We start from the raw sequence: 24,207 nt of genomic DNA, 5'->3' as shown, positions 1-24,207 counted from the left end.
CAACTGTGGATGACCGATGGGATGTTCCAGGGGGAATACATATCAAGGGAATATGGAAAACGTGTCTGTGAAGGCAGAGAACCTGTGCATTCTGGGAGTTGCTGTTAGTTTTGTTAGGGGAGCAAAGAGTGCTTTTTGGGGAGGAATGAGGGATCAGGTAAGGTCTATGAGAGAGGCAGTCAGGGCATATATTACAATGATTAGGGACTGTATTCCCAGTGAGCCCACAGCTAGTGTGTAGCATGTGGTAGGTACTCAATACACTTTCGGTGGTTTGAGTCAAATGAATGACTCAGACAAGTAATAATTGTAAAATGCCTACTGTACATTTGTGGGGGGTAAAAATATACAAAGGATCTCCAGGGCCACCTGGCTGACTCAGTCAGGAGAGCATGCAACTCTTGATCTCAGGGTTGGTTGTGAGTTCAAGCCCCATGCTGGGTGTAGAGCTTACTTTGAAAAAAAAAAAAAAGGCAGCATTCTTGAAAAGGATCTCCCTTTGGTGGGATTCAAGCCCTGTGATCAAGAAGTGAGGCCTTTTAGTCCTTAGCCGTGGGTCAGGATGCTTCCAGAGCTGGTACCACGACCCAAGCCAACACTTCTTGCCACTTGGCCATGTTCGGTGTATAGGCAACGTCTTCCCTCATGGTCTCAAGAGGGCAGTTCCAGGCCTCAGACTCAGACAGAACCAGCATGACCACCTTTGATGATCCAGGAGAGCCTTTCCCTGGAGCGATGCAACAGACGCCCCTGGGTTCCACCTCTTTCACTGTTACTCTTGCCCACACGCAGGTGCAAAGCAGGGCACAGTACTGCGGGCGTGGGGTCACTGCAGGGCATCCACAGATATGGCTCACTTTTGGTCAGCCATCACTTCTGGTAATCAGGTGAGTATTTCCGGAGGAGGGGTCATCCAGACTGGGCCTTGAAGGATAAAAAGGATGGTGACCTTGCAAGGGCAGGAAAGGGCATTCCAAGCTGAACTGCACGCACGCAGGGGAGGAGGTGGGAACGTATACTTCAGCAGGGTTTCAGGAAGCATTTTTTCGAGTGCCTTCCAGGGGATGGGAACTTCGTGTATCTTTTTTCCCATTTAATCTTTGTTAAAAATATAGCTTCCTCGGGGTGCCTGGGTGGCTCAGTCGGTTAAACATCTGCCTTCGGCTTATCGGGTTGGGCAGGCCCCTTGCGGCTATTTTTTTTTTTTTTATCTCACGAGGTTAAGTGTTCTTGGCAATTCTTGTTCATTTATCCTTCCGTATGAATTTGATTTTCCCCCCTGCTATATGTATTTTCAGATCGTTTTTACCCAGTTCTAAAAACAAAAATCTTATTGGGATTTCTAATTGTGATTGCTTTAAATTTAGAAATTTACTTTGGGACGGACTGATTTATGGTGAACATGGCATCTCTCTCTATTTGTGGAAGTATTTAACACAAGTCCATGTAAATAAATAAACCATAAAGAGACAGATCATTGCCTTAAAAGGTACTTTGGGAGCTCCAATCCTCAAGGGCTAACCGAGTCTCTTTTTTTCAACCCACCACCCACTACTGGCTGAAGAGACCCAGCTGCCCTTAGAAAAAGTTGACTTCTTGCATCATGCTATTTGGCCCTTACTCACAGGTGTCTCTGTGTGGGTCCTTGGCACACTTCCCCGTTTTCTTATGCCCATTCTACAGAAGGAGAAACAGGGGCTTGGAGAGGTAGGGTGACTTGCCAGAATGGCACTGCAGCTAACAGTCACAGAGCTGGCCTGATACCCAAGCTTCTTCCAGGAAGCTGCTACATCCTGCCCTGGTCCTGATCTTTGCCTTCTCAAGGGCCGTGGTGCTTTGTTCTCTTTGGCAGCTCCCCAGACAACCTGGACATCCAGGCACAAGGTGGCACTCGGTTTGGGGGCTGCAGCCAAGGGCCCGTCTATTGTTCCCATGGAAAAAGCTGCCCACAGATGACAGGCTCCATTTTCGCATGAAGCTGCCTTGGGACAACAACAACAACAACAACAACAACAACACCTTTCTCAGAGTGAATAGTTGTTGTCAATTGCCCACTCTTCCACGCCGCCTCCCTGGGCTACGACTCTGCCTGTCATTTGACCCATTATGCCACCTCCTCCATGGTGCCTTCCTGCTATCTTCCTTCCTCCAGGCTCTTTTTCCCCACCGTGCTGGGTATGACGCATGTTTCGTGAAATACATTCACCTCCTTACGGTGACTGTCTTTAAATAGCTAGAAGTCAAGTACCTCTCTGAGCCTCAATGACTTTCTTTGAAAAACCGAAATAATGTCTGCTTTGTAAGGCTGTTGTGAGTTCAAGAAATAACATATGTAAATCATAGCCCCGGACAGAATGCTCTTAAATATGTAGGTCTGATGTTATCCCTTCAGACACATACCCGCACAGCCCTGTACGTTTACATAGGTTTTGTCTGTATGTGTTAGGGCCCTTATCCTTTCTACTTTATATAATGATTACTTGTGTTGACTGTAGGCTCCTTGGGAGCAGGGATGACAGGGTGTAGTGAAAAGAAACAGGATTTGGAGTGAAAAGATTTGAGTCTGCCCCTCTGTGACTGGGGACAAGTTACCTCTCCCCGAGTTTCTTCCTTAATAAAGAAGAGACAACAGGGGTGCCTGGCAGGCTCAGTCAGTTAAGGGGTTAAGCGTCGGACTCTTGATTTTGGCTCAGGTCAGTCATGATCTCAGGACCCTGAGATAGAGCTCCCCATCCCCCCACTCACATGAATGCACCCTCGCTCTAAAAAAATAAGAGAGAGAGAGAGAGAGGACAATAAAATGTGCTGTGTAGTCTCTTCGTGTACTTTTTCACAATGAGATAATGGATGCTCAAGGGCTTTAGAGATTGCCAAGTGCTAATGTCCAATTATTCAATTGCCTTGTCTGGTTCCCAGAAGCCTTGTTGGGGGTGGAGGGGTGTGCACCAGGATTTGTGAAATGAATAGGTCGCTGCACTGACTTCATTTGATCTTCGCAGTTGCCCTCTGAGAGAAGCTTTGATGTCCCCATTTCAACGATGAGCAAACTGAGGTGCGAAGTGGGTAAAGTGCTTCACTTGTTCATTCATTCATTCATTCAGCAGACCTTTGACTGAGTACCACCATGCCTCAGACGCTCAGACACTGGGGGTACAAAGACAAAATCCCTCCCTCACAGTCCAGAGAGGAGGACAGACACATAAAGATAAGTATAGCCCAAGGCAAATTCTGAATTATGGCTAGTATTTATCAGTTCCTTACTAAATGCCAGTCACTACGGTAAGCTCAGGAAGCTTGCGGTGTTTTGTTCATTCAATGCTCGGCAGACTCTACCGTTAGGCACCATTATTATGCACATTTCTCATCTGTCCCTAAATAAGGCATGGTGATTGCTTGGGCTTTCATAAATAGCAACTGGCCAAGCCAGAGGCCCTGCCTTAGCCCCCAAGCTCTATCACCTCTGATAGTAAGGTAGCACGTAGGACATTATCAGAGTCCCAAGGAGAGACCCCTCACTAGCTCTGGAGTTCATGGTGGTCCGGGGAGGTTTCCCAAAGGACTAGAAATGAGCGAAGCAGAGGTGCCTTGGGAAGCAAGGCCATCCCAGGAAAGGGAAAGGTGTGGACTCTGATGTAGGAAAGACCTTAGGGTTCAAAGCCGGTGGCCAAGAAAGAATTCTTGAGACACTTTGGTGCAAAAAGGTGGTTTTATTAAAGCATGGGGACAGGACCCATGGGCAACCTGTTATCTACTTTCAAGTTGGGAGGTTGTTAAGGATAGCCTAAGTCTCTAAGGAATTTTGGAAGCAGGTTTCCAGAACCTTGAGGGGGCTAGCTGTTGTTGAAAAAGGTAATTTATTACTGTTTAATAAAACCTTGGTCGTGAGACCCTTCAGATGCATATTGGTGGGTCACGTGCTTGGGGGATGATTGCCAAGGTGTATCTTAGGAGGGTTTAGAGATAAAGGAAGTTTCCAAAGGAATTTTTATGTGTTAAAGTAGACTCATAGAATCCTGGGGGGGGCAGGGGGGGGTCTGGCTTGCTTTGCCCTCAGCAAGGTATTAACATGGAGGGACCTGAGCTCCGAGAGGAGTGTCACTCTGCCTGTTTTAAGGACTTATCAGTGGGCTGTAAGTAGTAAGGAAATTTAATAATTTTTCTTCTGCCTTTGTTTCCTACATCGGAGGCCACCTAATGGAAGTCTACACAGCATCCCAGGCAGGGAGGGACTGGGGTTTGTGAGGAGACTGCAGAAGCAGGCAGGGACCAGTCTAGAAAGGAGAGTGGTCCATATTCTAGAGGTAGCCAGAGGTTTGAAGGGTTTTAAGCAGAGGAAAGACTTGGTTAGATTTTTAGAACGATCATCTGGGGAGCTGGGTAAAAGTGGATGGCAGGGAGAGAGACTCAGTAATCCAGGTGAGAGGTTTTGGCGGCCTGGGCAAGGGCTGGGGCAGGGAAGAGGAGATACGAGAGATTTCCGGGGGATGATCATTTGGGGATTAAGTAAAGAGGACAGAGAGCAATTTTGAAAGACGCGTGCAGTTATGGCTCCTAATCCAGGGGAACGGGGTAATCTGATGAAGTCATCTTGGGATGTAACCTAAGTCTTTTGGCTCCCAGTCCCGTGCCCTTTCGCCTCCTGGCGCTGCCAGCGACGGTGGCGCATCATTGGGCCACTGGCAACCGAACTCGCAGCTTTGAACCCCACCCTTCCGGAGGTGGCGGCCACTGCAGTGCGCCCTCCTAGACGGGAGAGGGCGCTCCCGCACTAGCCAGGGCCGCTCTGGCCCCGCCCGTCTCAGTGGCCGCGGAAGGTGACGTGGACACGGAAGTGGTCGTCGTCGCGGCGGCACCGGTGGGAGCGGGGCGCGGGGCTCAGAGTGCAGCGGGCGGTCGGGCGGACGGCCGCGTCTCGCACCTGCGGCGGCGGAGGACGCGGGCGTTGTCGGTTGGGTGCGAGTCCCCTGAATCGACGAGCGGCTTCTCAACCCCTCTCCTGTGGGAGCCCCCGGAGCCGGGACCGCTCGGCCGGCGTCACCATGACCAAGGCCGGTAGCAAGGGCGGGAACCTCCGCGACAAGCTGGACGGCAACGAGCTGGACCTGAGCCTCAGCGACCTGAACGAGGTCCCCGTCAAGGAGCTGGTCAGTATAGCCCCGCGAGGGCCACGTGCCAGCCCGAGACTGGCGCTGGCCCCTGTGCGGGTCGCCTCCTTTCCTACGCCTCAGTTTCCAGATCTTAAAACTAGGGGGGAGGAGTGGGGCTAAGTTCCCGGGGAGCCCACCTCTGCCCCCAGTTTTCTTCCTGGGGTGTACACGTGTCACTTTGGCGCAGTTCCAGAAGATGAGAAGGCGCTGCTTGTTTGGCCGTGGGCTTTTTACGGATCGGGAGTGAATCTCCCCTCCCATCTGGGGGGCTTTCACAGCGCTCAGCTCCGTGTCTGACTCAAAGTAGGCGCCCACGGAGTGGTTGCCGGCTGTTCGGAGAATGAATGAATAAATGAATGAATGACTCCTCTGAGAAGTAGGCCTCTGGGCAGACCTGGGTGTGGCCCGGAACCGTGCATTTCTAGGAAGCTGGCAGTCCCAGCTGGCTGTCTCGGCCCTGAGGCATCCTTCCTTGAGGCACGTGTAGTGTCACTGCTTGGTTGGCAAGGGCTCTTCCCAACTCAGCCTGAACTGGCTGGAATCCAGTTGCTGCTGCCCACCCCACCACCTATCTCCTCCCACACTTGCCGCCAGGAAACTGAGGCCTGAGGTCCCAGGAAGATTACGCAACTGGTTTGTTGGCAAAGTGGAGTTAAATCATAATCCCTGCTTTTCCCACCAGGTTTCCTACCGGCCCTGGCACACTAGGGTCACTTTGGGTGACCTACCCTTTGCTGCCTTTAATGAATTACATTTGCCTTTGGACACTTGGCTCTGTTGTATGGAAGTTAGAACAGAGTTCCAGTTCATATTCCAGTTCCATTGCTTAAGAGCTGCGTCCCTGTCCTTGGCAAGCTAGTTAACCTTTATGCCCATAGATTTCCTCATTTATAAAATGGTGGTAATAGTTCCCATTTTACAGGGTTGTGAGGGTTAAGATTGTAATGTAGGATACTTGGTAGGTATTAAATGTTGATGCATGTAGCTATTACATTATTATTACTATCACATTATATTTCAGTGCTAATTTTTAAAGGCCTTCCTAGTTGTGGCAATTTTCGCTGGAAAATGCTTCATGTCACTGAACCATTCCACGTGTTGGTTTGACATTTTGTTCGCATTTCTTTTCCTAGGCTGCCCTCCCAAAGGCCACTGTACTGGATTTGTCCTGCAATAAACTGACTAGTCTACCGGTAAGATTGGCAGGCAAGCACGATTCCTGCTAGAGCCCCGATGCTTCTTGTTTGAGGGAGTTATGTCTTTAGGGCCATAATTTCAGGACAGGCCTGCAGACAGGCTATAACTGAATGGGAGCGTGCTGGGGGTGGAGTGGGGTGGTTTGTCGCAGCAAGAAGGGAAGCACGGTAGAGGCTTCATTCTTTAGAACAGTGGGAAAGTTAGGCCATGAAAAACTAAGGTCAACAGAATGCTGGCTGAATCACTTATGGGAGTCATCTTTTTTTCTGCCTTACTTTATTCTTTTGAAAAGTAGTTTACCTCCCTATTGTGTAGAGGAGAGTAGAGACCATTCTGTAAGTTCCTCTGCATTCCAGGGAGAAAGCTGTTTATGGACAGCCTCCTTGTGTATCTTTTAATGAGGAACAAGGAAAAAATGTGGTTTGGGGGGACTACTGTATCATTATTCTCCCAACCCTTGAATTACTTGAGACACATTTTTGTTCAACACACCCAGCCTGTGGTCAGATCCTTTTGATCTTTCTTGCACAACTTCTCCCAGTTCTCCTTCTCCTTCATATGCTTTGCGATGTCTTCAGTCCGCGGTCCTTTACCTGCGTGGGCCCCACAGTGGTTCCGCCCTTCGGCCCCTCCCGGGTGATGGCAGGTGTGTGCTCCAGAGCCACGTGCCTTCAGTGTCAGGCCTGAGTCTGCTGGCGTTGTCGTCTCTGCCGGCGATCGCTCTGGCCATGTCGCTCCCTGCTGGGCTCCACTGGGTTCTGCTTGGGGATCGGGTCTCAGAAGTTGGCAGTTTCTTCATTGGGTCATTAGTCTGTTCCCCCGTCAGTATTCCCCTGGGCCTCACTCATTATCTCTAGCATCTTCCCGCAGCTCAGCAAGAACCGTTTTTCACACTGAAAAAGCATGCGAGATCCCACTGCTTCTCGGAAGCATTTCATGTCTAGTGAAAGTACGGTGGCAAGTCCTTGCCGCCCGCCGCCATGCACACGTTGTCGGCAGTCACGCAGCGCCCCCCCCCCCCCCAGTGCGCTTTTCAATCTGAGTGTGTTTGGTTGTTTGTGCCTTCCTCGGCACTGCAGATCCGTTGGTGGTTACAGGTCCCCAGAGAGCGGTTACGGGTCCCCAGGGAGCGTGAGCAGTGCCTCTGTGCCACGGTGGGAGTGTCACTGCGATGGGTACTGTGCTAGGTGCTGCAAAGAACAGAGAATAACACCGAGTACTTGACGGGATGAGGGGCGCTCGATCGTTTTAGGGAAGTGGATGGTCACGCTGCGCTTTGACCTCTGCTGTGAAAGGAGAGCATAGGGTACCGTGGGGGGGCTGGAGGGGCCCCTAGTTCCTCCAGGAGCAATGTGGAGGTTGGGTTGCAGGGCGCACAGCATGAGGGAACATGCACTTAGTGTCGACTTTGTGCTAAGTCCTTGGACACATCTCAGTACTTAGGCCGGAAGCGCTGGGTGTGGGCTGCATCTGCTCGCTGGTGGGAGAGCTAGTGGCGGGGAGGGGGAGGGTTTATGCACGGCCCCCTCCACTTGGAGGGCTCTGGCGTCTCCCGCCGAGGTGGGAGTGCGGGGCTTAGGTGTCCCCTGTCCGGGTCCTAGGCGGATTTCTGCAGCCTCACACACCTGGTGAAGTTAGACCTGAGTAAAAATAAGCTGCAGCAGCTGCCCGCTGACTTTGGCCGCCTGGTCAACCTCCAGCACCTGGATCTTCTCAACAACAGGCTGGTGACCCTGCCCGTCAGCTTCGCGCAGCTCAAGGTAACAGTTCGGGAACCAGGGTTCCGTGCCAGGTGAGGCAGAGGGCCCCAGGGTGGGTGGAGCACGGCCGTGAGAGCAGCTGGCAGGAACACCCCCGTGGGGGTGCCACCTCGGATGGCTGTCCCTGCAGCTGGAACACGCGGGGGCTTTCTTCCTGCGCATCGGTTCACTTCGAGGGATTCTGTGTGTGAACCTGGGCTTGACCAGCCTCTCTGTCCGGTCTCTTCAGAGCCTGAAGTGGTTGGATCTGAAGGATAACCCGCTGGATCCTGCCCTGGCCAAAGTGGCAGGGGACTGCCTGGACGAGAAGCAGTGCAAGCAGTGTGCCAACAAGGTAAGCACGAAGTTCCCCTGGGACCCGCCTCTGCCTCCTCTTGTTTTTCCCTCCCAGGGCACCTGTAGCTGTGTTTGGTTTCCAGCACTAAGGTCTTGGGGAAATATGGCTACTACCAGCCTGTCAGGCAGGGGGACCTTTTTTCTGTGTTGACTTTACAAGTTGGAGAACGGTACTGGCTTCTCTCCTGCAGAACTTCCATTCTTAAGAAACCAGGACCTTGGGTGCCTGGGGGCTCAGTCAGTGAAGCGACTGCCTTCGGCTCAGGTCATGATCCTAGAGTCCTGGGATCGAGTCCCGCACTGGGCTCCCTGCTCAGTGGGGACCCAGCTTCTCCCTCTGCTGCTCCCCCCTGCTTGTGTGCACACACTCTCTCGGACAAATAAATAAAATCTTAAAAAAAAGAAAAAAGAAACCGGGACTTTGCCTAATCCAACATTGCACCATTGACAGTTCTTTAAATGGGAAAAGAAGATTATCTGAGTCATAGTTACTGTAGGAATTTTGATAACAAAGGTGTTGTTAATACTCGTAAGCTTATACCTATAAGCAGACACATCCTGGCAGATCTGACATTTGATTTCAGTCAGGTCGTCCGATGTAGGAGCGAGGAACTAGGCAGCATGGAAGGCAGATGTTGCCAACAGCCCTGAAGATCCCTCGCACTGTTTTTTGTTTTGTTTTGTTTTTGTTTTTTTAGGATTTTTATTTTATTTTATTTTTAGAGAGCATGTGCAGGCAGGGTAGGGTAGAGGCAGGGAGAGAGACTCCCAAGCATGCTTCACACTGAGTGCAGGAGTCCGACGTGGGGCTCGATCTCACAGCCCTGAGATCACGACCTGAGCCGAAATCAAGAGTCAGATGCTTAACCAATTGAGCCACCCCCCCGGTGCCCATGCCTCGCACCGCATCTCTCCAACGCCAGCCCCAGTCACTTTTTCTTCCAGCTTTTTTTCCCAACAGCTGAGTGCCAGATGGCTTTCTTGGCCATGTTTAGGAGGCATGATGAACAGAAAGGACTTGAAACCCTTTAACTTGAAATGCTAGAATTAATGGAAGTAAAATGTGGGCATGGTGGGTCTCTAGGTGAATCTCAGGAATAATGGCCTTTCTTATGGTTAGTTCAGGGCTTCTTAGAAAGTCTCATCGTGTGTCTCACCCATTGTCACAGGAGACCAGGTACAAGGTCAGTGCGAGCCCGGTAGCCACGGCAACAGCTTGCCCTTAGCTGGGCACAGTACAAGTGATCAGTGACGTCCTGGTGCTTTAGGAGTGCTGTCTGTTCTGGAGAATAGCAGGAGCTGTGACCCACCGCGCTCCCTTTGTCCCACGTGCTTTATGCCTCACCTCCTGATGCTCATAACCCTGGGAAGCAGAGCTCCCTTCCGTGTCTCTGACACAGAAAAAGCTCACTATACACACACGTTTCATTTACCCATGTATTCATTCAACTAATAATATGTTAAACCCTATGAAATTGCTGATATTCCACAAAGATCATTTTTGTTGAGCACCAAGATCTCTAGTATCAGCCTATAGCTTCCGGACAGAGCTCCAGGGAGCCCGCTGCATTGTGGGGATGGTCACTGAAGCCATGCTCCCTGGCACTGCGGCCCAGTGAGGTCCCTGGCACGCGGCACACCATTAGGCATCGTAGTGGGGTGGCTTGGGCCAGCCACCATGAGGTCACTTGTCCCTAGGAGTTAGTTTAGCCCTTACCAGCTCTGACCTTGTGTGGGTGAATGGGTCAGCTGCAGTAACTGATAGGCTTCGTGCACGGTACAGCGCCTATTAAAAATAATTTGTTAGCTGGACAGTATTTATCAAGTGCTTACTGGAGGCTGCGGACTGGCGCAGGTAGACAAAACGTGCCCTCCGCGGCTCACAGTCCAGGCTAGAGGAGTCGCTCCCATTTCTGAGCTTGCTGTGTTGTCAGGTAACCCCTAATGTGTTGGAGCCTGGGTCTCTTAAACCTCTTGGCTCTTTATTGAGCCACCTGCACACCCCTTAAAACCACCGGCATGGTTGGTGTTTATTTAGTATTTGGAGTTCAGAGGGAGACGGGGACTTTGAACTTGGGCTGCCTCCCGCCATCAGGCTTGACCCTCCAACAGATCCTGCACTCCTTGTTGAGCGGCCGTTGTTTAGTGAGCTTGACTCCCTTCCGGGAGGCTGCAGCAGGTTCGAGGCCTGGATTGCCCCGGACAGGGTTCCTGGTAGCTTCAAAGCAGACTCTGGCAGGGCGCCCGAGAGGTTAAGTCACTCGCTAAGGTCACACAGTTAGGAAGTGGTAGAGTCAGGATTGTGCTGGGCTCTACGCTTTCACTCTGTCCTCTACATCCAAGGGATACCAGCTTCTAAAGATACAAACAAACCTAAAAAATAAAATTTTTTACCTCCTCCCCTAACTGTGCTCTTAGTGAGAATCTCTGGGGCCGTTTGAGTCAGAGGCCATCCGTGACTGAGTAGATGAGGATTGAGGGCCTCTGGGTGCTAGGGCGTTGTCTGCTGGGTGGGCCGAATGGCTCTTCCCTTCCTCCGAGAGGCTTCCTTGTTCTGTGTGCTGATGTGAGTGACACAGGCTCTGGCCCAGGAGCTCAGAAGACCTGTACTCCTAGCTGTGCTACTTGGGAGCCATGTGACGTGGACAGATCACTCCCCCCACCCCCTTCCGCCGCCTTGGCTTTTTGCCTCTTGAAATGGGGAGCCAGGCAGTTGTTCATCAAACATGTATTGGGTGTCTAGCCGGCGGATGGGACAGCAGTCTCCGCCCTTAGGGAACCTAGTGTTGTGACCGAGAGAGGTAAGACGCCTCCCTAGATGGGAAGGGCCGGAACTTGGGTAAGGTAGCCAAGGGAGCGAGGGCGGGAGGTCTCGGGGGAAGTGCCGTCCCTGCTCGTCAGCAGAGTTGCTGGGGGATGACGGGAGATCGCGCTTGTGACAGTAACTAAAGAGCAGGACTCCTTACACACTCCAGCTGGCCATGCATTTCCCAAATGTGTCTGCTCACAGCTTTAGTGACCTGGGCTCAAATGATCCGTCTCCAACCAAGGCCGGCATCGTGACTTAGACGGAGACGGGATTGCCTCCCTTAGCTCTCCATTGCATGGGGCTGCACCGGCCTGAAAAGAGCAGGGGGCACTTTGGAGCCTCCCGAGCGGGCGTGTGCCCCAGGCGCCCCTGCCCGGGCACTTCAGCACCCCTCCCTCCGCAGGTGTTGCAGCACATGAAGGCCCTGCAGGCCGATCAGGAGCGAGAGAGGCAGCGGCGGCTGGAGGTAGAACGAGGTACGTGCCGCCCCTCCTCCAGCCCTCTTCCCATCCTTCCCCAGCTGCTGACTCCCGTGCGGCAGGAGCTGGGCTCCACGGAAGGGCACGCAGAGCAGCGGGGAGCGGTGTGGCGGTGTACGGCGTCATCTCTGGCCGACGCGTCTGTCTCCAGTCCTGGCTTGTCCGCTGAGCTCCAGAGCCCTGCAGCCTGCCAGGAGGGTTAAGAGGCGTTGGAACTTAAGCATGGCCAAGACAGTGCCCTTCAAGGCCTCCCAGGGACCCCCCGCAATAGGCAGTCCCCATTCCTGCACTGACTCAAGCCTGAAATTGGAAAGGTGGCCAGGTTGTCTTTGTTCAGTTGCACCAACATCCAGTCTGTCAGCCAGTCCCGTGTGTGACGCTTCCTCCCGTCTGGGCCGCCCTGTGACTCAGCCTCCATGCTGGAGCCGGGCCTGGCGCCTCCCACCCCCGTGGCCTGTCTCCACACTCGTGCCCCCTCTGCACGGCAGCCATGGAGATCTTTTTCAAACAGAAGTCAATTATGCTGCTATTTGCTTAAAACACTCTAATGGCTTCTGATGGAACTTGGGATGAAATTCAATCTTCATTCCGTGGCCGACGAGGCCCGCCGTGGCCCCAGCTGCTTGCTTCTCCTGCTCTGTCCCACACCCCAGGGAGAGAATGCTGGTAACTCCAGCCTCTGGAGGCTGTGCTGTTGCTCGAGCACCCCAGGGCCACTCTTGCTTCAGGGGCCAGGCCTGGTTGCTTTTCCCACAGGTCTTTCCACGGCTGGGTTCGTGCGCTTTCTCATGTCTGCTCACCTGTTGCCTTAGCTTTGCCGTAAACCCCTCAGAAGCACCCAGGCTTGGGTCGCCGTCCCCCTGTCACTCCATCACAATCTCTGTTATTCTGTCTGTGGCACACATCGTTGTCTTCTTTACAGTTTGTTCATTTGTCTCTGTCTCTAGAAAGCTCTAGACGCTGGAACCTGACTTGTCTTTACTGCTGGCTCCCGAGCCTTTAGAACAAGGCTTGGTGCACAGCGGGTGCTCGTTGAGGGGCTGACTTCTGAGCCTCCGTTACTGGGGGACTCCCGGGGTTGGGGAGGCAGGGGCATAGTCCCGGTCCTGGGCAAACCCTGAGATGGAGCCCGAGTGACACCGGGCCCTTTTACATGCGTGGCTCCTGTGATGCCGTGTTTGCTTGGACCGCGGCTGCTTGACTTCCTGCCGCCCCGTGTTTCTCTAGGCTGGGGGTAATGTGCCCTTGGCGTTCTCCGTGCCCAGCTGGAACTTGGAGCTTGTTTGTACACGGAAAAACAGTGGAAAGCTCCAGAACTTAGTGTACCACTCTTCAGCTACATTATGGGTCAGATAGGCTTTTAAGCCCTAAAAGGACATTTAACTCCCTAATTTGTGGTATTCTGGCTTTGGAAAAATGTACCTCACGCTTCCAAAGAACTCATTTGGGAGTGCAGTTTTAGAAGCCGGTCATTTGTAAGTTGGGTACTGGATGTGAATGCACTTGAACCGTGAAGTAAATCCGAAGGCGTCGCGGACTCCTGAGGTGAAGTCTAGGGGTTACCCTCTGACAAATTATTAGTCTTGCTTTCTCAGGAAAACATTTCCATCTTCTCTCACCCTGAACTTGAGCGCTCACTTTCTCTTCTTCCTTGCCCTTCCCGTGCCACGTTCCTTTCTGAGGCCTGGGAAGATAGGAATCCCATAGAATCCACACCCCCGGTGTCGCTTCTCTCTCGACAGCCGACAGCCGAGTTGTAGAAGGCTGTCTGTCACCCGCTGTGCTTTTCTGAATCCCCCGGCCCATCACCCATGCCCCTTATTATGTCGCCCTAATCTCTCTGCTGCCCGGGGCTCGGGCCCCTTTCATCCACTCCGCAAGCCCGGGGCGCAGCCTATGGCGTCTGAGGGAGAGACCGCCGTTGCCTCTTACTACAGCTCCCGTGACCTGTGGCACAGGGAAGGGAGGCCGAACCCCAGCTTCTAGTTCCTCGGGAAAGCACTCTTGCAGGCTGGGGGGTGAGAAGTCATTTTGGGGTGCATTTTCCCGTAGAGGCCGAGAAGAAGCGGGAGGCCAAGCAGCGAGCCAAGGAGGCTCAGGAGCGGGAGCTGCGGAAGCGGGAGAAGGCGGAAGAGAAGGAGCGCCGGAGAAAGGAGTACGACGCCCTCAAAGCAGCCAAGCGGGAGCAGGAGAAGAAGCCCAAGAAGGAGACGAATCAGGCCCCGAGTACGTGGTGGCGGGGTTCCAGCTGGGGTGCAGCGGGGGCACAGATGAGCGCGGCGTGAGGCAGGGCTGGGGGGCCGTCCTGGGGGGCGCGTACTCCGCTGCTTTCTTTCCCCAGAGCCGCGTGCTGACGTGCCGGTGTTTGGTCCCACGTGGCCGAGAGCGGTCCCAGGACAGGGGGCTGCCCTTCAAGTCGCTCACGTCCTCTGTGCCGTGCACGTGGGCATGCTGAGCGCACGCTACCGCGTCAGGGAAGCCGGCACTGCCTCTGCTTCTCTGTCCAGGTCGGAACAGAGCGCTCGCTCTCTTTGCTCGAACACCAGAGGAACCCTTTAGCTGCATTCAGGCAGCCATGCTAGTGTGTTGCCTGACTACGTCCGGTTGAGTTTGTGCGGCGGTGTGGCTCTGTGTGCAGGGGAGGATCGCCTAGCCTCTGGGCCAGCAGGGGCCCCTGAGGGAGAGGCAGCTGAGAGGGGAAGGAGCTGGAGGCCTGGGGCCCTGCTGCCCGCCCTTGCTGGCCACAAGCAAGCTGCCTAGGCACCTCTTTGTTTCCTTGTATAAAATGAGGATCGGACCTTCTTACAGGTAGCATTAAGTGAGAAAATCTACATGACAGGATCATGCAGTTGTTGGCATGTGGGCATTCCATCAAGTTTTTAAAACTCTTGTCTAAAAAAAATCTCAAAACCATTTTTTTTTAAGATTTTATATATTTATTTGACAGAGAGAGGCAGCGAGAGAGGGAACACAAGCAGGGAGAGCGGGAGAGGGAGAAGCAGGCTTCCCGCTGAGCAGGGAGCCCGATGTGGGGCTCGATCCCAAAATGCTGGGATCATGACTTGAGCCGAAGGCAGACGCTTAACGACTGAGCCACCCAGGTGCCCCTCAAAACCAATTTTTAAAAAAATTAGAAATGCAATGTATGTATTCATTCCAGAGAACTAAAAACGTTCCCTATATGTATCAGAAAATGGCAGTCACCTGTCATCCCCCACCCTCAGCAGCAGTCACCGTTGACAGGATGCTAGCTTACCTTCCCGGGTTTTATTTTTTAAGATTGATTTATTTGAGAGCAGGAGGGGCAGTGGGAGAGGGAGAAACTGAAGCAGACCCCGTGCTGAGGGTGGAGCCCAATATGAGGCTCGATCCCACGACCCCGAGATCATGACCTGAGCAGAAACCAAGAGTTGGACGCTTAGCTGACTGCGCCAGCCAGGTGTCCCTGGGGTTTCTTTCTATGTGCGTCTTCTCTCATAAGGACACACGAACAGTAACAACAGATCTCCAGCCTGTGCTCAGTGCCCCCTGGAAAGCCCGACCCGATCCCGAGGGACCCCGGGGACTGTGAGCTGCGTGAGGCCCGCGGAATGAGTTCTCGTTCCGAGCGCGCTCCCTGGCGATGCACTGGGGGAGGATTCCCGCCTTGGGCTCCGCGTCGGCAGAGTGTGTGGGAACGCCGCCGTTCTTAGAAGCGCTCTCTTCGGGGCCTGGGAGTCTTTGAGGAGGGGGCGTGAGCGGGTCTGCACGGCGAGCCGAGCGTCCACGGGTAGAGCGCGCGTCTCCGCGAACTGAACCTTTCTGTCTGCGCTGCCTCTGTCCTTCCAGAATCCAAGTCCGGCTCTCGCCCCCGCAAGCCGCCGCCCCGGAGACACAGCCGGTCGTGGGCCGTGCTGAAGCTGCTGCTGCTGCTGCTGCTGTGTGCGGCCGGCGGGCTGGTGGCCTGTCGGGTGACGGAGCTGCGGCGGCAGCCCCTGTGCACCAGCGTGAACGCCATCTACGACGATGCGGTCCGGGGGCTGCGCGGCCACGACATCCTGCAGTGGGTGCTGCAGACCGACTCCCAGCAGTGAGCTCGTCCTCCACACCTGCTGCCTCCCAGCCTTGGAGCTCGGATTCCTATGGAATTGGGTTCTGCTGGACACAGCCTCTTTCTAGTGTCAGACCTACCTGCCATCCTCACGTGGCTGCCGATTGGTACTTGAGATCTCCTCTTTGTAGGACTTGTTCCTTAGTCAGGGTTCCCTGGTGGAATAAGGAGAAGTGGGAGGTGGGGACAGTTGCCTGCATGCCTGAAGGAACGGGCTTGGGGTGGGCAGAGGGAAGAACAGCCTTTTCTAGTTGTTATACAAAGCTGTGTAAAGGCAAGGCTTGTTTCTACTAAACGGTCAGGTCAGCTGTCACTACATTTATACTTTTGTACGTCACAAACCCTTCCTTTCCTTCCTCCCCGCGTAGCCAGGGTAGATCAGGAGGCAGTGTGATATCGGGGACTAAGGAAACACCATGCTCTGCAAATCCAGCCTAAATTGGGGGGTGGGGGGGTACCTATTTTCTTAAGGACCTCAGACATTTTAACGACCATACAAAATCTCAGGCTGTGAAAGGAACTAAAGGACCATCCAGTCCAATATAACACGTGCAGACAGGGAAACTGAGGCCTTCCATGACTTGCCTGCGGTCTCCCAGCTAGTTTGAGGAAGAACTAGACTCCCCCTCCAGTTGCCTCTCCATCATTTTGCTTCCTTAACAATGTCTGGGAAGAAGAGCACTCACACCGGAACTGAGCGTCTCTCGGCTGGAGTGCAGCCTCTTTGACAGTAGGCAGCTTTGTGTCCCACAGATGGAATTCTCCCAGCCATGAGGGTCCGAGCAGCTCCTGCTGAGTCCGGCCCCTGCTTATATGGCTTTCACAAAAACGGTCCGGGCTCCTTGGCTCAGTGTTAGAGCATTAACTCCCCGATTGCCAGTAAATGAGGAGGTGGACCGTTGTGAAGCCATTCTGTCTGTGACAGCTGTCGCTGGTCAGTGTGACAAAGTCAGAGGCAGCCTGCAAACTCAAGTTTCTTAGGGCTGGAGGTTTCGCACTGTTTGAGTCTAGACCTGTAACCACCTCCGCAACGAAGGGAAAGGAGTAGCACCGTGGAGTTTAAAAGTGGTGTGTTTCCGAAAGGCTAGCACAGACGGGCGGGACTGTCCTGCCGGCCCCATGAAGCCTCTTCTTGCCCTGGGGCCTCCTTGGCCTCCTGTTGTCACAGAAGCCAGAGGAAGGGATAAGACATGGTCGGCACGGTGCTCACTCACTGAAAACTCCCAATTGCAGGCTTCTTGCCATTCCCTCAGGAGAGCAAAAACCTGTCATGATTCCGAGACAGAGTGAGGTCTAGCTTTCAACCTCGGTGGCTCATGTGGCTAGGACTGCCCTCGTGACTGTCCTCATACTGGAAGAGTGACTTGTTCCTTTTGCCCCCACAGACCTCTGCTGCAAAGGCCCACACCTTACTCAGAATCACTACACATTCCTTAGTCTTCCTCCAAGCTCCAGAGCCATTGGTACAAATGCTTTATTGAAACCGAATACATAGTATGTGAGATGAGGTTAAGAGGATGGGGAAGTCGGCCCCAGGCAGGGCGCTGGCTGAGGCGGCCTCAGTGGGGGAGAGGGAGGCGGGGCCCAGCCAGCCCGCTGAGGGAGGTTCAGTCATGATCTCGAGATTTGAAGCTGAGGTTCTTCTGGATTTCTACAGTTATTAAATACGTGTCTGAGTGGTCTGTCTTTGTTCCTTTGTGTTTTGAGGGCTGCCAGGGTAGGGTGATTCGTGCCCGGCAGGCTGGGGGAGGGACATTCAGTGCTTGTGAGGGTGAACACAAGTATCTCGGCCGTCTGTCCCACGTTGACAGGGAGCCCTCTGGAGATACACCCAGGAAGGAGTGTGTGTGAGCCTGACCCAGGCTTGTGCTTCAGGAGATGCTCCCGGCCTCTTCCTGGGGTTCTCTTCCGAGCTGGGTGAGGTGCAAATGTCCAGCTTCTCATCCTGCTCCCCCAGGGCTGGCATCAGTCTGCACTGTCTAAAGAGAGATCTGGCTGCAGAGCGGTCATCTGAAGGTAGATGCGCCTGGATAGCTCTGGTCCGACCCGGCGGGAGGTGGCGGTCACGCCTTCCCCGCGGCGCACCTGTATGTCTGCGAGCATATTCTGGCGTTCTTGCTCTGAGAGACACCGCCTGTAAGCCTAAAAGTGGCAAATGACTTCTTGATACTGTGCCACCCGGGGTCACCCCTGTCCAGCAACAGGGGGGCAGTAAGCTTGGGGGGAGGGCATGAGAAGCTGTCCTCTGTCCCTGGGTCAGTGGTTCACTGATCTCAGCAGGCCTGCACTGCTGACTACCAGTGCCCTCCAGGGAAACTAGGAGTCCACTAGAGGCACAGGGTGCTGGAGGTGACCACTGACTGGAGCAGCCTACCTGGACCAGGAGCTGGGGGGAAGGGTAGGTGTCCACAATGGCGCTGGCCATGTCCAGGCTGACTCGGTTCAGCTGCTGAATCTGTCTCCTCCAGACCAGGGCGAGTCCCCTGCCCGCGCGGTCTACCTTTGCTCCTCCAGCCCAGTCACTCTCCAGGCAGAAGGAGAAACTAGTTTGATCTCGCAGCTTCCTGTGAACAGCAATTGAAGAGCTGTGAGTCACTCATCACTCCACCTGTCCCCTTCACTGGAAACTTAAAAACCCTCCATCGACCCCACAAGAGGCGACCACCGTGTGGTATCTGGCCTATCTGGGCGCTCCCTTTGTTCCCAAGCAGTTCTACCTGCCATTTCCCTTAAAAATGACATCCAGTCCTTTTCATTAAGAGAGAAGTTGCCAGAAAACTGCCAGATTATTTCCCATGTTGGCATTGGGTTGTATTGACCAGAGAGGCAGTGTGCACAGGGACAGCCACTAGGCACTGGGTGGCAGGCAGTCTGGGAGTCTGGTACCACTTCTAACACTAGGAGCTTAGACAAGGCAGTCCTCAGGCCTCTGTTCCCTTGGGCAGAAACTGAGGTCCCCTCCTGATTTTAAATTCTGGCTACGCATACTCCCAGAGCTAAGTAGGCTTCAAGTTTGTTTTATGAGGGCTTATGACACCATGACTGGACCTGGGACGGATCCCGGTAACGTGGCTCACAGGTGACCAGCATCAGCCCGCAGAACACGAACTCACAGGTGAGCTACCGCAGAACGTTTTAAAGGCGCTGGGCTCGAGGGCTCCTCACGAGCATCCCCGGCGCGTCCCCAGCACGAGGTTGGCTCCTTCTACCGCCAGCCTCACGGCCCAGGGCTGGCAGCAGAGTTCGGGGAAAAGGACTGTAGTGGGGGCCAGAAGCGCTACACGCACAGGGCCTGGCAGCGGGGCGGAGACTTGCCCGCGCACTCACTTGAAGGGCGCCTCGGCCACAGCCTTCGTGAACGCGCACGCGAAGTCGGCCAGCTCCTTCCAGCTCCGCACGACTCGGGCCTGGGCCTGCGTGTACAGCTGCAGATCCACCAATGCCTAGAGGCCCGAAAGCAGGACGGGTTGGAGGAGCGGAGGGAGACTTGTCTGAGATTCCTTGCTCACGCCCGCCGAACCTGCACTCCAGCCCCTTGGCTCCGTTTCGCCCCTTCTCTCCTCCTCCGGGCCGAGGCAGAAAGGCGTGTCCGGCAGGCACTCTGCTCCCGATCTAGAGCAAACTGGGTTCGATGAGAGCGGGAGCCCAGCCCGACTCGGGCAACACAAGGTTCTTACCTCTTCCACGTCTACCCTGGACACCACGTGCCCTGCGATGGCCTCTGGTCGTCTCTGCTGCTTCTCCTTGGCCTGCCCCCTTTCTGCCACGCCCTGCTTCCTTCTTCTTGGAGGGTTCGGAGCACTGGAACAGGGGAGGAAACCAGAGAGCAGCAGCTCCAGGCTGAGCTTGGGCAGAACAGGGGTGAGTAGACCCGACCAGAGCACAGGGCTTGTGAGGGGGGACCCAGATCAGGGATGAGTAAGGTCACCCCTGGTGGAGCTGCCCCTTTTCACGCTAAGTCTCGAGGACCAATTCAAACCTGAAGCATTTCTCCTGATCCACAATCACCAGTGACAGAGCTTTCCCAGCTGCCCTCGCAGTGGCGTCAGTCACAAAGCTCCGCAGTGTTTCCCTCCCCTTCTCAGGGCCGCCCAGACTTCCCTGCAGGAAGGGCAGACGCTGTGTTAACGTTCGTTCCCTGGAGTTGGCCATCTGTCCCATGCCTCAGCGCCCAGCCCGCTCTGCCCACCTGCCTGAAGTTCTGGACCATGGGCACAAACGCCTCCGCCGGGAGCAGCACCAGGACCATCGGTTCCTCCACCCAGTCCTCCTGTCCATCCTGCCAAAGGACCCAGAACCCAGCACAGGGAGGCAGGTCAGCAGGTGCTCAGCACCTGCGAGAAAGACCCAGGCCTTCTGGGTGAATGAACGCACCGGCATCAGCTGAAACCATTTTTGCATTATTATTTTTCTTCTGGAACGAAGCCACGTGGCAAGAAATAATAACCCATGATCCTGTCCCTCCCCGGTCCTCAGCTGTTCAGCTTTGGTGTACCATGTCTCAGAGGTGGTGAAGAAGAGGAGCTAAAATGGGCTGAGAACTGCCAATGTTTCTGTGCACTTTGGACAGGGGAATAGAGGGAAAGGAAACTTCCAGAGGGTTTTGTGCAAATAAGTACTTGGCCTTTGAGAGCAGAGGCTGACCAGGAGCTGAGTGGCCCTTACAGACACACAGGTTGTGTGTGACAGAAAAGAGCCACAAGGGGAGCTGCCGCCTGGGAGGGCCTGTCCTCTTCACCATCGCCACAGGGCGGCCTCCCAGGAGACACTCCCGCAGCAGCACAGAGTGACAGAGGGACTGGGAGCAGGGCTCGTGGGGAAGGCTTTCTCACTGGGTCCCTATAAGCAAATGCCAAGACCCATAACGCAGCTAAGTGCAGGGGGAGAAGGGCTGGCCTCTAGCTCCTGCTTGGCCACCAATCAGCTGTGACCCTTCACAAAGCTTTGAACTTCAACCCCCTGCCCCCGCCACTCCCCACCCATGATGCGGGGTGAGAACTCCTTCTGTGTAGGAGAACTGCCACGGACACAGGAGGGAGAATCTGGAAGCACCTTGCAAGATAAGTCTGCAATATGAATATAAAGATTTGCTAATACCCCAAATTAAAAAGTGTGCAGTTGCCCTAAATTACTGAGAAAATTATGAGATCCAAAAGAGGGGGGGGGGAATCATTTTAAGCAGGCTCCATGCCCAACGTGGGGCTTGAACTCATGACCCTGAGATCAAGAGTCTCACGCTTTACCCACTGAGCCAGCCAGGCGCCCCGAGAGAGGAAAAAAAAATCGTAATGTTTCATCTAGAGACCCTTAAAAATGAGGGGTGGAGTATTTTGGATTCGCAGATAGGAGGAGTGGAAGGCACAGGAGCTGTAGAAACCTCGGGAGCCGGGGCCAAGGAAGATCATTTGCTGTGTGCCTACTATACGCTCGAGGCTTGGTTATCTCCGTCCCCACAGCATGGGGCACCCCAGGGGATGCAACAATGTCCTCGTTTTACACACAAGGACCAAAGAGATGAAATGATTTGCCCGGGGTCATACCAATAAAGCCTTAGGACCCTGGGGCCTGAGATTCAAGCACAAGCCCACTCATTCCCAAAGCCCAGTTAGAACTAGGAATCCTATGCAGATTATCTTCCCTCTGCCCCACAGAGCCACTCTCCCCCTTCAGCTCTGCTCTCTGCAGGAGACCACATTACCAGGCTCTCTGGTGCAAATGGCCAAGTGGGAAACCCAACAGGAGACTGGAGGGAGGAAGAGAGGGAGGGAGGAGTGAAGTCGAGCTATTTCCTTGGCTCCCTCGAAATGGGTCACTTAGCGTCTGCTATGTCCCTCTACGGGAGGTCAGGCTTCTCTCAAGGGGGTCTTCTCTACATTTCTCTCTCCTTCCGGATTCTGGTAACCACTTCCTCCCCTCATCCCTTCAGGCCTACACATGGTAACAAATATGCCAGTGGTCCTCAACCAGGGCTAGTATTTCCCCACAAGGGACATTTGGCAACATCTAGACATTTTCGACTGTCAGGACTGGAGAATGCTACCGGCCCCGAGAGCCACTGGCCAGAACACCGCTACCTCGGCTGCTCCGGCCCTTCTCCTCCAGGTGATACTGCACGGCACGGCCTGCGCCTCGATCACACAGCGGCACTCCATGGACTGCAGCGCCCCGAGGAGCTGGCCTCCCCCTTCCACCTGCAAAAGCACTGCAACAGATGATGGGAGAAAGGCGGTCAGGCACCGGCCCAGGAAGCAGGTACCTCAGCCCAGGATGAAGACGGATGCTAGGAGGACCTGGATCCAGCCCCACGATGACGTGCTTTAAGCATTCCTCAGGCCTCTGAGCTTTCAGCCTGTTAACCAGGGCAGTCTTCTTCGTTCTCTCCTGTTGTCTCAGGGCGCGCTCCTGGCTTGCTTGTCTCCGTGGCTGGCATCCCTGCGAACCTCCCCTCTGGACCTTCTGGCTATGCCTGGTTCTCTTCTGAAGTGGGGGGACCTCCGCATCTGTTCTGGTTACGGTCCAGCTGCTGTCCTGGACAGGGCAGGTAACTTTGAAGGCCGGAAGCTGATGGTGTGGATTGTCTCCTGCAGGGTCCTTGTTATTTGATGCATGTCTCTCTGAGGTGTCATGGAGGGGAAGATCAGTGACCTTTGGAAAGGGTTGTTTTTTCCAGTCACATGATGCTCCTTCACTATTTTGATGATCCCATACATTTTTAACTGGGGAGCTAGAATCCTCAGGGCTCAGCTGCTTGCGGGTCAAAAATTTACATGCAAGCCTCTCAGCCAGGGGCATTAATTCTTCCCCATCCTCACTTTCACTGCTTAGCACCCTGACTGGCTCTGTTTGTGTGACAGGTTCAGCTGTGTCTGGGATAGGTGGTACAGCTTTCAACCTTGGTGATGGAGGACAGGAGGCCTCAGAATCTGAGGTGACAACCACAACAATCTTCTCCTCCCTCTGAGGCTGCCGCCTCTTTGTTGAAGATGGTTTCTTCTTCAGGAAGGTAAATGTTGGCAACTCTTCAGAGTCACTCTCACTGGAACCCTGTGAGAGCGATGACTTCTTTAGAGCCATCAATACGTGCTATCAAATTAATTCCCTAAAACGAAAAGAGAGATGAGACAGACTGTAGCACTGAGCTCTGTCCATTAGACATGTTCTGTGGCCAAACTTTATGGAAATACATACAATATAGAAACCGAAAAACAGGATATGGTCCCAATGCATTCAATCTGGAACTCAGCTGTCTGTAGTCCAACAGGACTCCTCAAATCCTAGGTCAAGGTGACCTAGAAACAAAGTGGAGATTACTATCAGAAAATGCTAATGCAATAGTAACAAGACTCAATACCACCCCCTTGTTGATCTCTGCAATTGAAATGTAGATGTTAAGTCATCCTTTCTTTAAAAATTGAGATATAATTCACATACCATAAACTGCCCTTTCAAGTGTACAGTTCAGTAGTTTTTAGTATATTCACAAAACTGTGCATCACTTTCTAATTCCAGAATATTCTCACCACCCCAAAAAAGAAATCCCATGGCGGTTAAGCAGTCACGGTTCACCTCCCCCTCCCCCCAGCTCCTGGCAACCACGAATCTACTTGTTTTTTATGGATTTGCCTGTTCTGGATATCTAGTACAAACAGAATCATAGAGCGTGTGGTCCTTTGTGACTGCCTCCTTTCACTCAGCATGTCTCAAAAGATTCGTTTACGTTGTGGCAAACCCCCGCACTTCACGGCTTTTTATGGCTGAATAACATTCCACCGCATAGATATGCCACAATTTGTTTCTCCGTTCAGCACTGACAGATATGAATAATGCTGCCAGGAACATTCATGTCCAGGTTTTTGTGGGGACAGGTTTTCCATTCTCTTGCATGTATACCTGGAAGCGCAACTGCTGGGTCGTGTACAAGAATCACTCCTCGAATAAACATTCACTAACACTGTAAGTGTGACCCCGGATGGGCCATGTAACCTCCCTGAGCCTCGCCTTCCAATTTAGTAAAACAGGAATAACAACACCTACTTCATAAGACTGTGCTTAGTAAATGAAATCGTGCATCCACAGCGCTTAGCACAGCACGTAGCCGACAGTAAGCACTCGTAAAGGACGCTGAAAGTCTAGGGAGGGACTCCTCTGAGTCCGCTCCCTGCACCTCGCTGGAGTACGGCAAATCGAGGTTGCCTGCCAGGCCGGCCCGGCGCGTCCACGCCGCGCGGCGGAGCCCGGGACACCCCGGTCATCGAGGCCCTGCGGGGAGGTGCTCAGAAATCCGGCCCCAACCCGCCGCCCGCCGCGCCAGAACGCCAGCACTCACCTGCGACTCTTCGCGCCACTCTTTCAACCGCCGCGCAGGCCCCGGAAGCAGATCCCCCGGTAG

At 53.7% G+C, this 24,207-nt stretch overlaps 2 protein-coding genes across 4 annotated transcripts; one reads left to right on the top strand and one right to left on the bottom strand.

The window, feature by feature from the left end:
* The first annotated feature begins 4,797 nt into the window (after positions 1 to 4,797).
* On the top strand, positions 4,798 to 17,500 carry LRRC59 (leucine rich repeat containing 59). The gene is made up of 7 exons (XM_045773039.2): positions 4,798 to 5,144; positions 6,281 to 6,340; positions 7,946 to 8,104; positions 8,334 to 8,438; positions 11,653 to 11,725; positions 13,781 to 13,954; positions 15,557 to 17,500. Exons 1-7 carry the CDS (start codon positions 5,040 to 5,042, stop codon positions 15,799 to 15,801), a joined length of 921 nt encoding a protein of 306 aa, XP_045628995.1. The 5' UTR covers positions 4,798 to 5,039; the 3' UTR covers positions 15,802 to 17,500.
* On the bottom strand, positions 17,279 to 24,197 carry EME1 (essential meiotic structure-specific endonuclease 1). 3 transcript variants are annotated; one of them, XM_087854496.1, is made up of 10 exons: positions 24,145 to 24,197; positions 23,007 to 23,107; positions 22,109 to 22,917; positions 21,893 to 22,020; positions 20,008 to 20,097; positions 19,798 to 19,919; positions 19,496 to 19,619; positions 19,146 to 19,261; positions 18,193 to 18,382; positions 17,279 to 17,960 (listed from the first exon to the last, which is right to left on the bottom strand). In XM_087854496.1, the coding sequence occupies exons 3-10, from the start codon at positions 22,890 to 22,892 to the stop codon at positions 17,784 to 17,786; spliced, it is 1,731 nt and encodes a 576-aa protein (XP_087710622.1). In that variant the 5' UTR covers positions 22,893 to 22,917; positions 23,007 to 23,107; positions 24,145 to 24,197; the 3' UTR covers positions 17,279 to 17,783. The 3 variants fall into 3 exon arrangements, with proteins under 3 accessions (XP_087710622.1, XP_045628992.2, XP_087710623.1); XM_045773036.2 differs by having other exon boundaries at positions 20,012 to 20,097; positions 21,893 to 22,917; XM_087854497.1 differs by having other exon boundaries at positions 17,279 to 17,797; positions 20,012 to 20,097; positions 21,893 to 22,917.
* Between the last annotated feature and the right edge of the window lie 10 nt (positions 24,198 to 24,207).

The sequence above is a fragment of the Ursus americanus genome, chromosome 23, assembly GCF_024610735.1.
Source record: "Ursus americanus isolate L20-20 chromosome 23, mUrsAme1.1.p, whole genome shotgun sequence".
Lineage (NCBI taxonomy): Eukaryota > Metazoa > Chordata > Mammalia > Carnivora > Ursidae > Ursus > Ursus americanus.
Note: the sequence above shows the minus strand (reverse complement) of the source record. Positions and strands in the feature narration are given on the sequence as shown.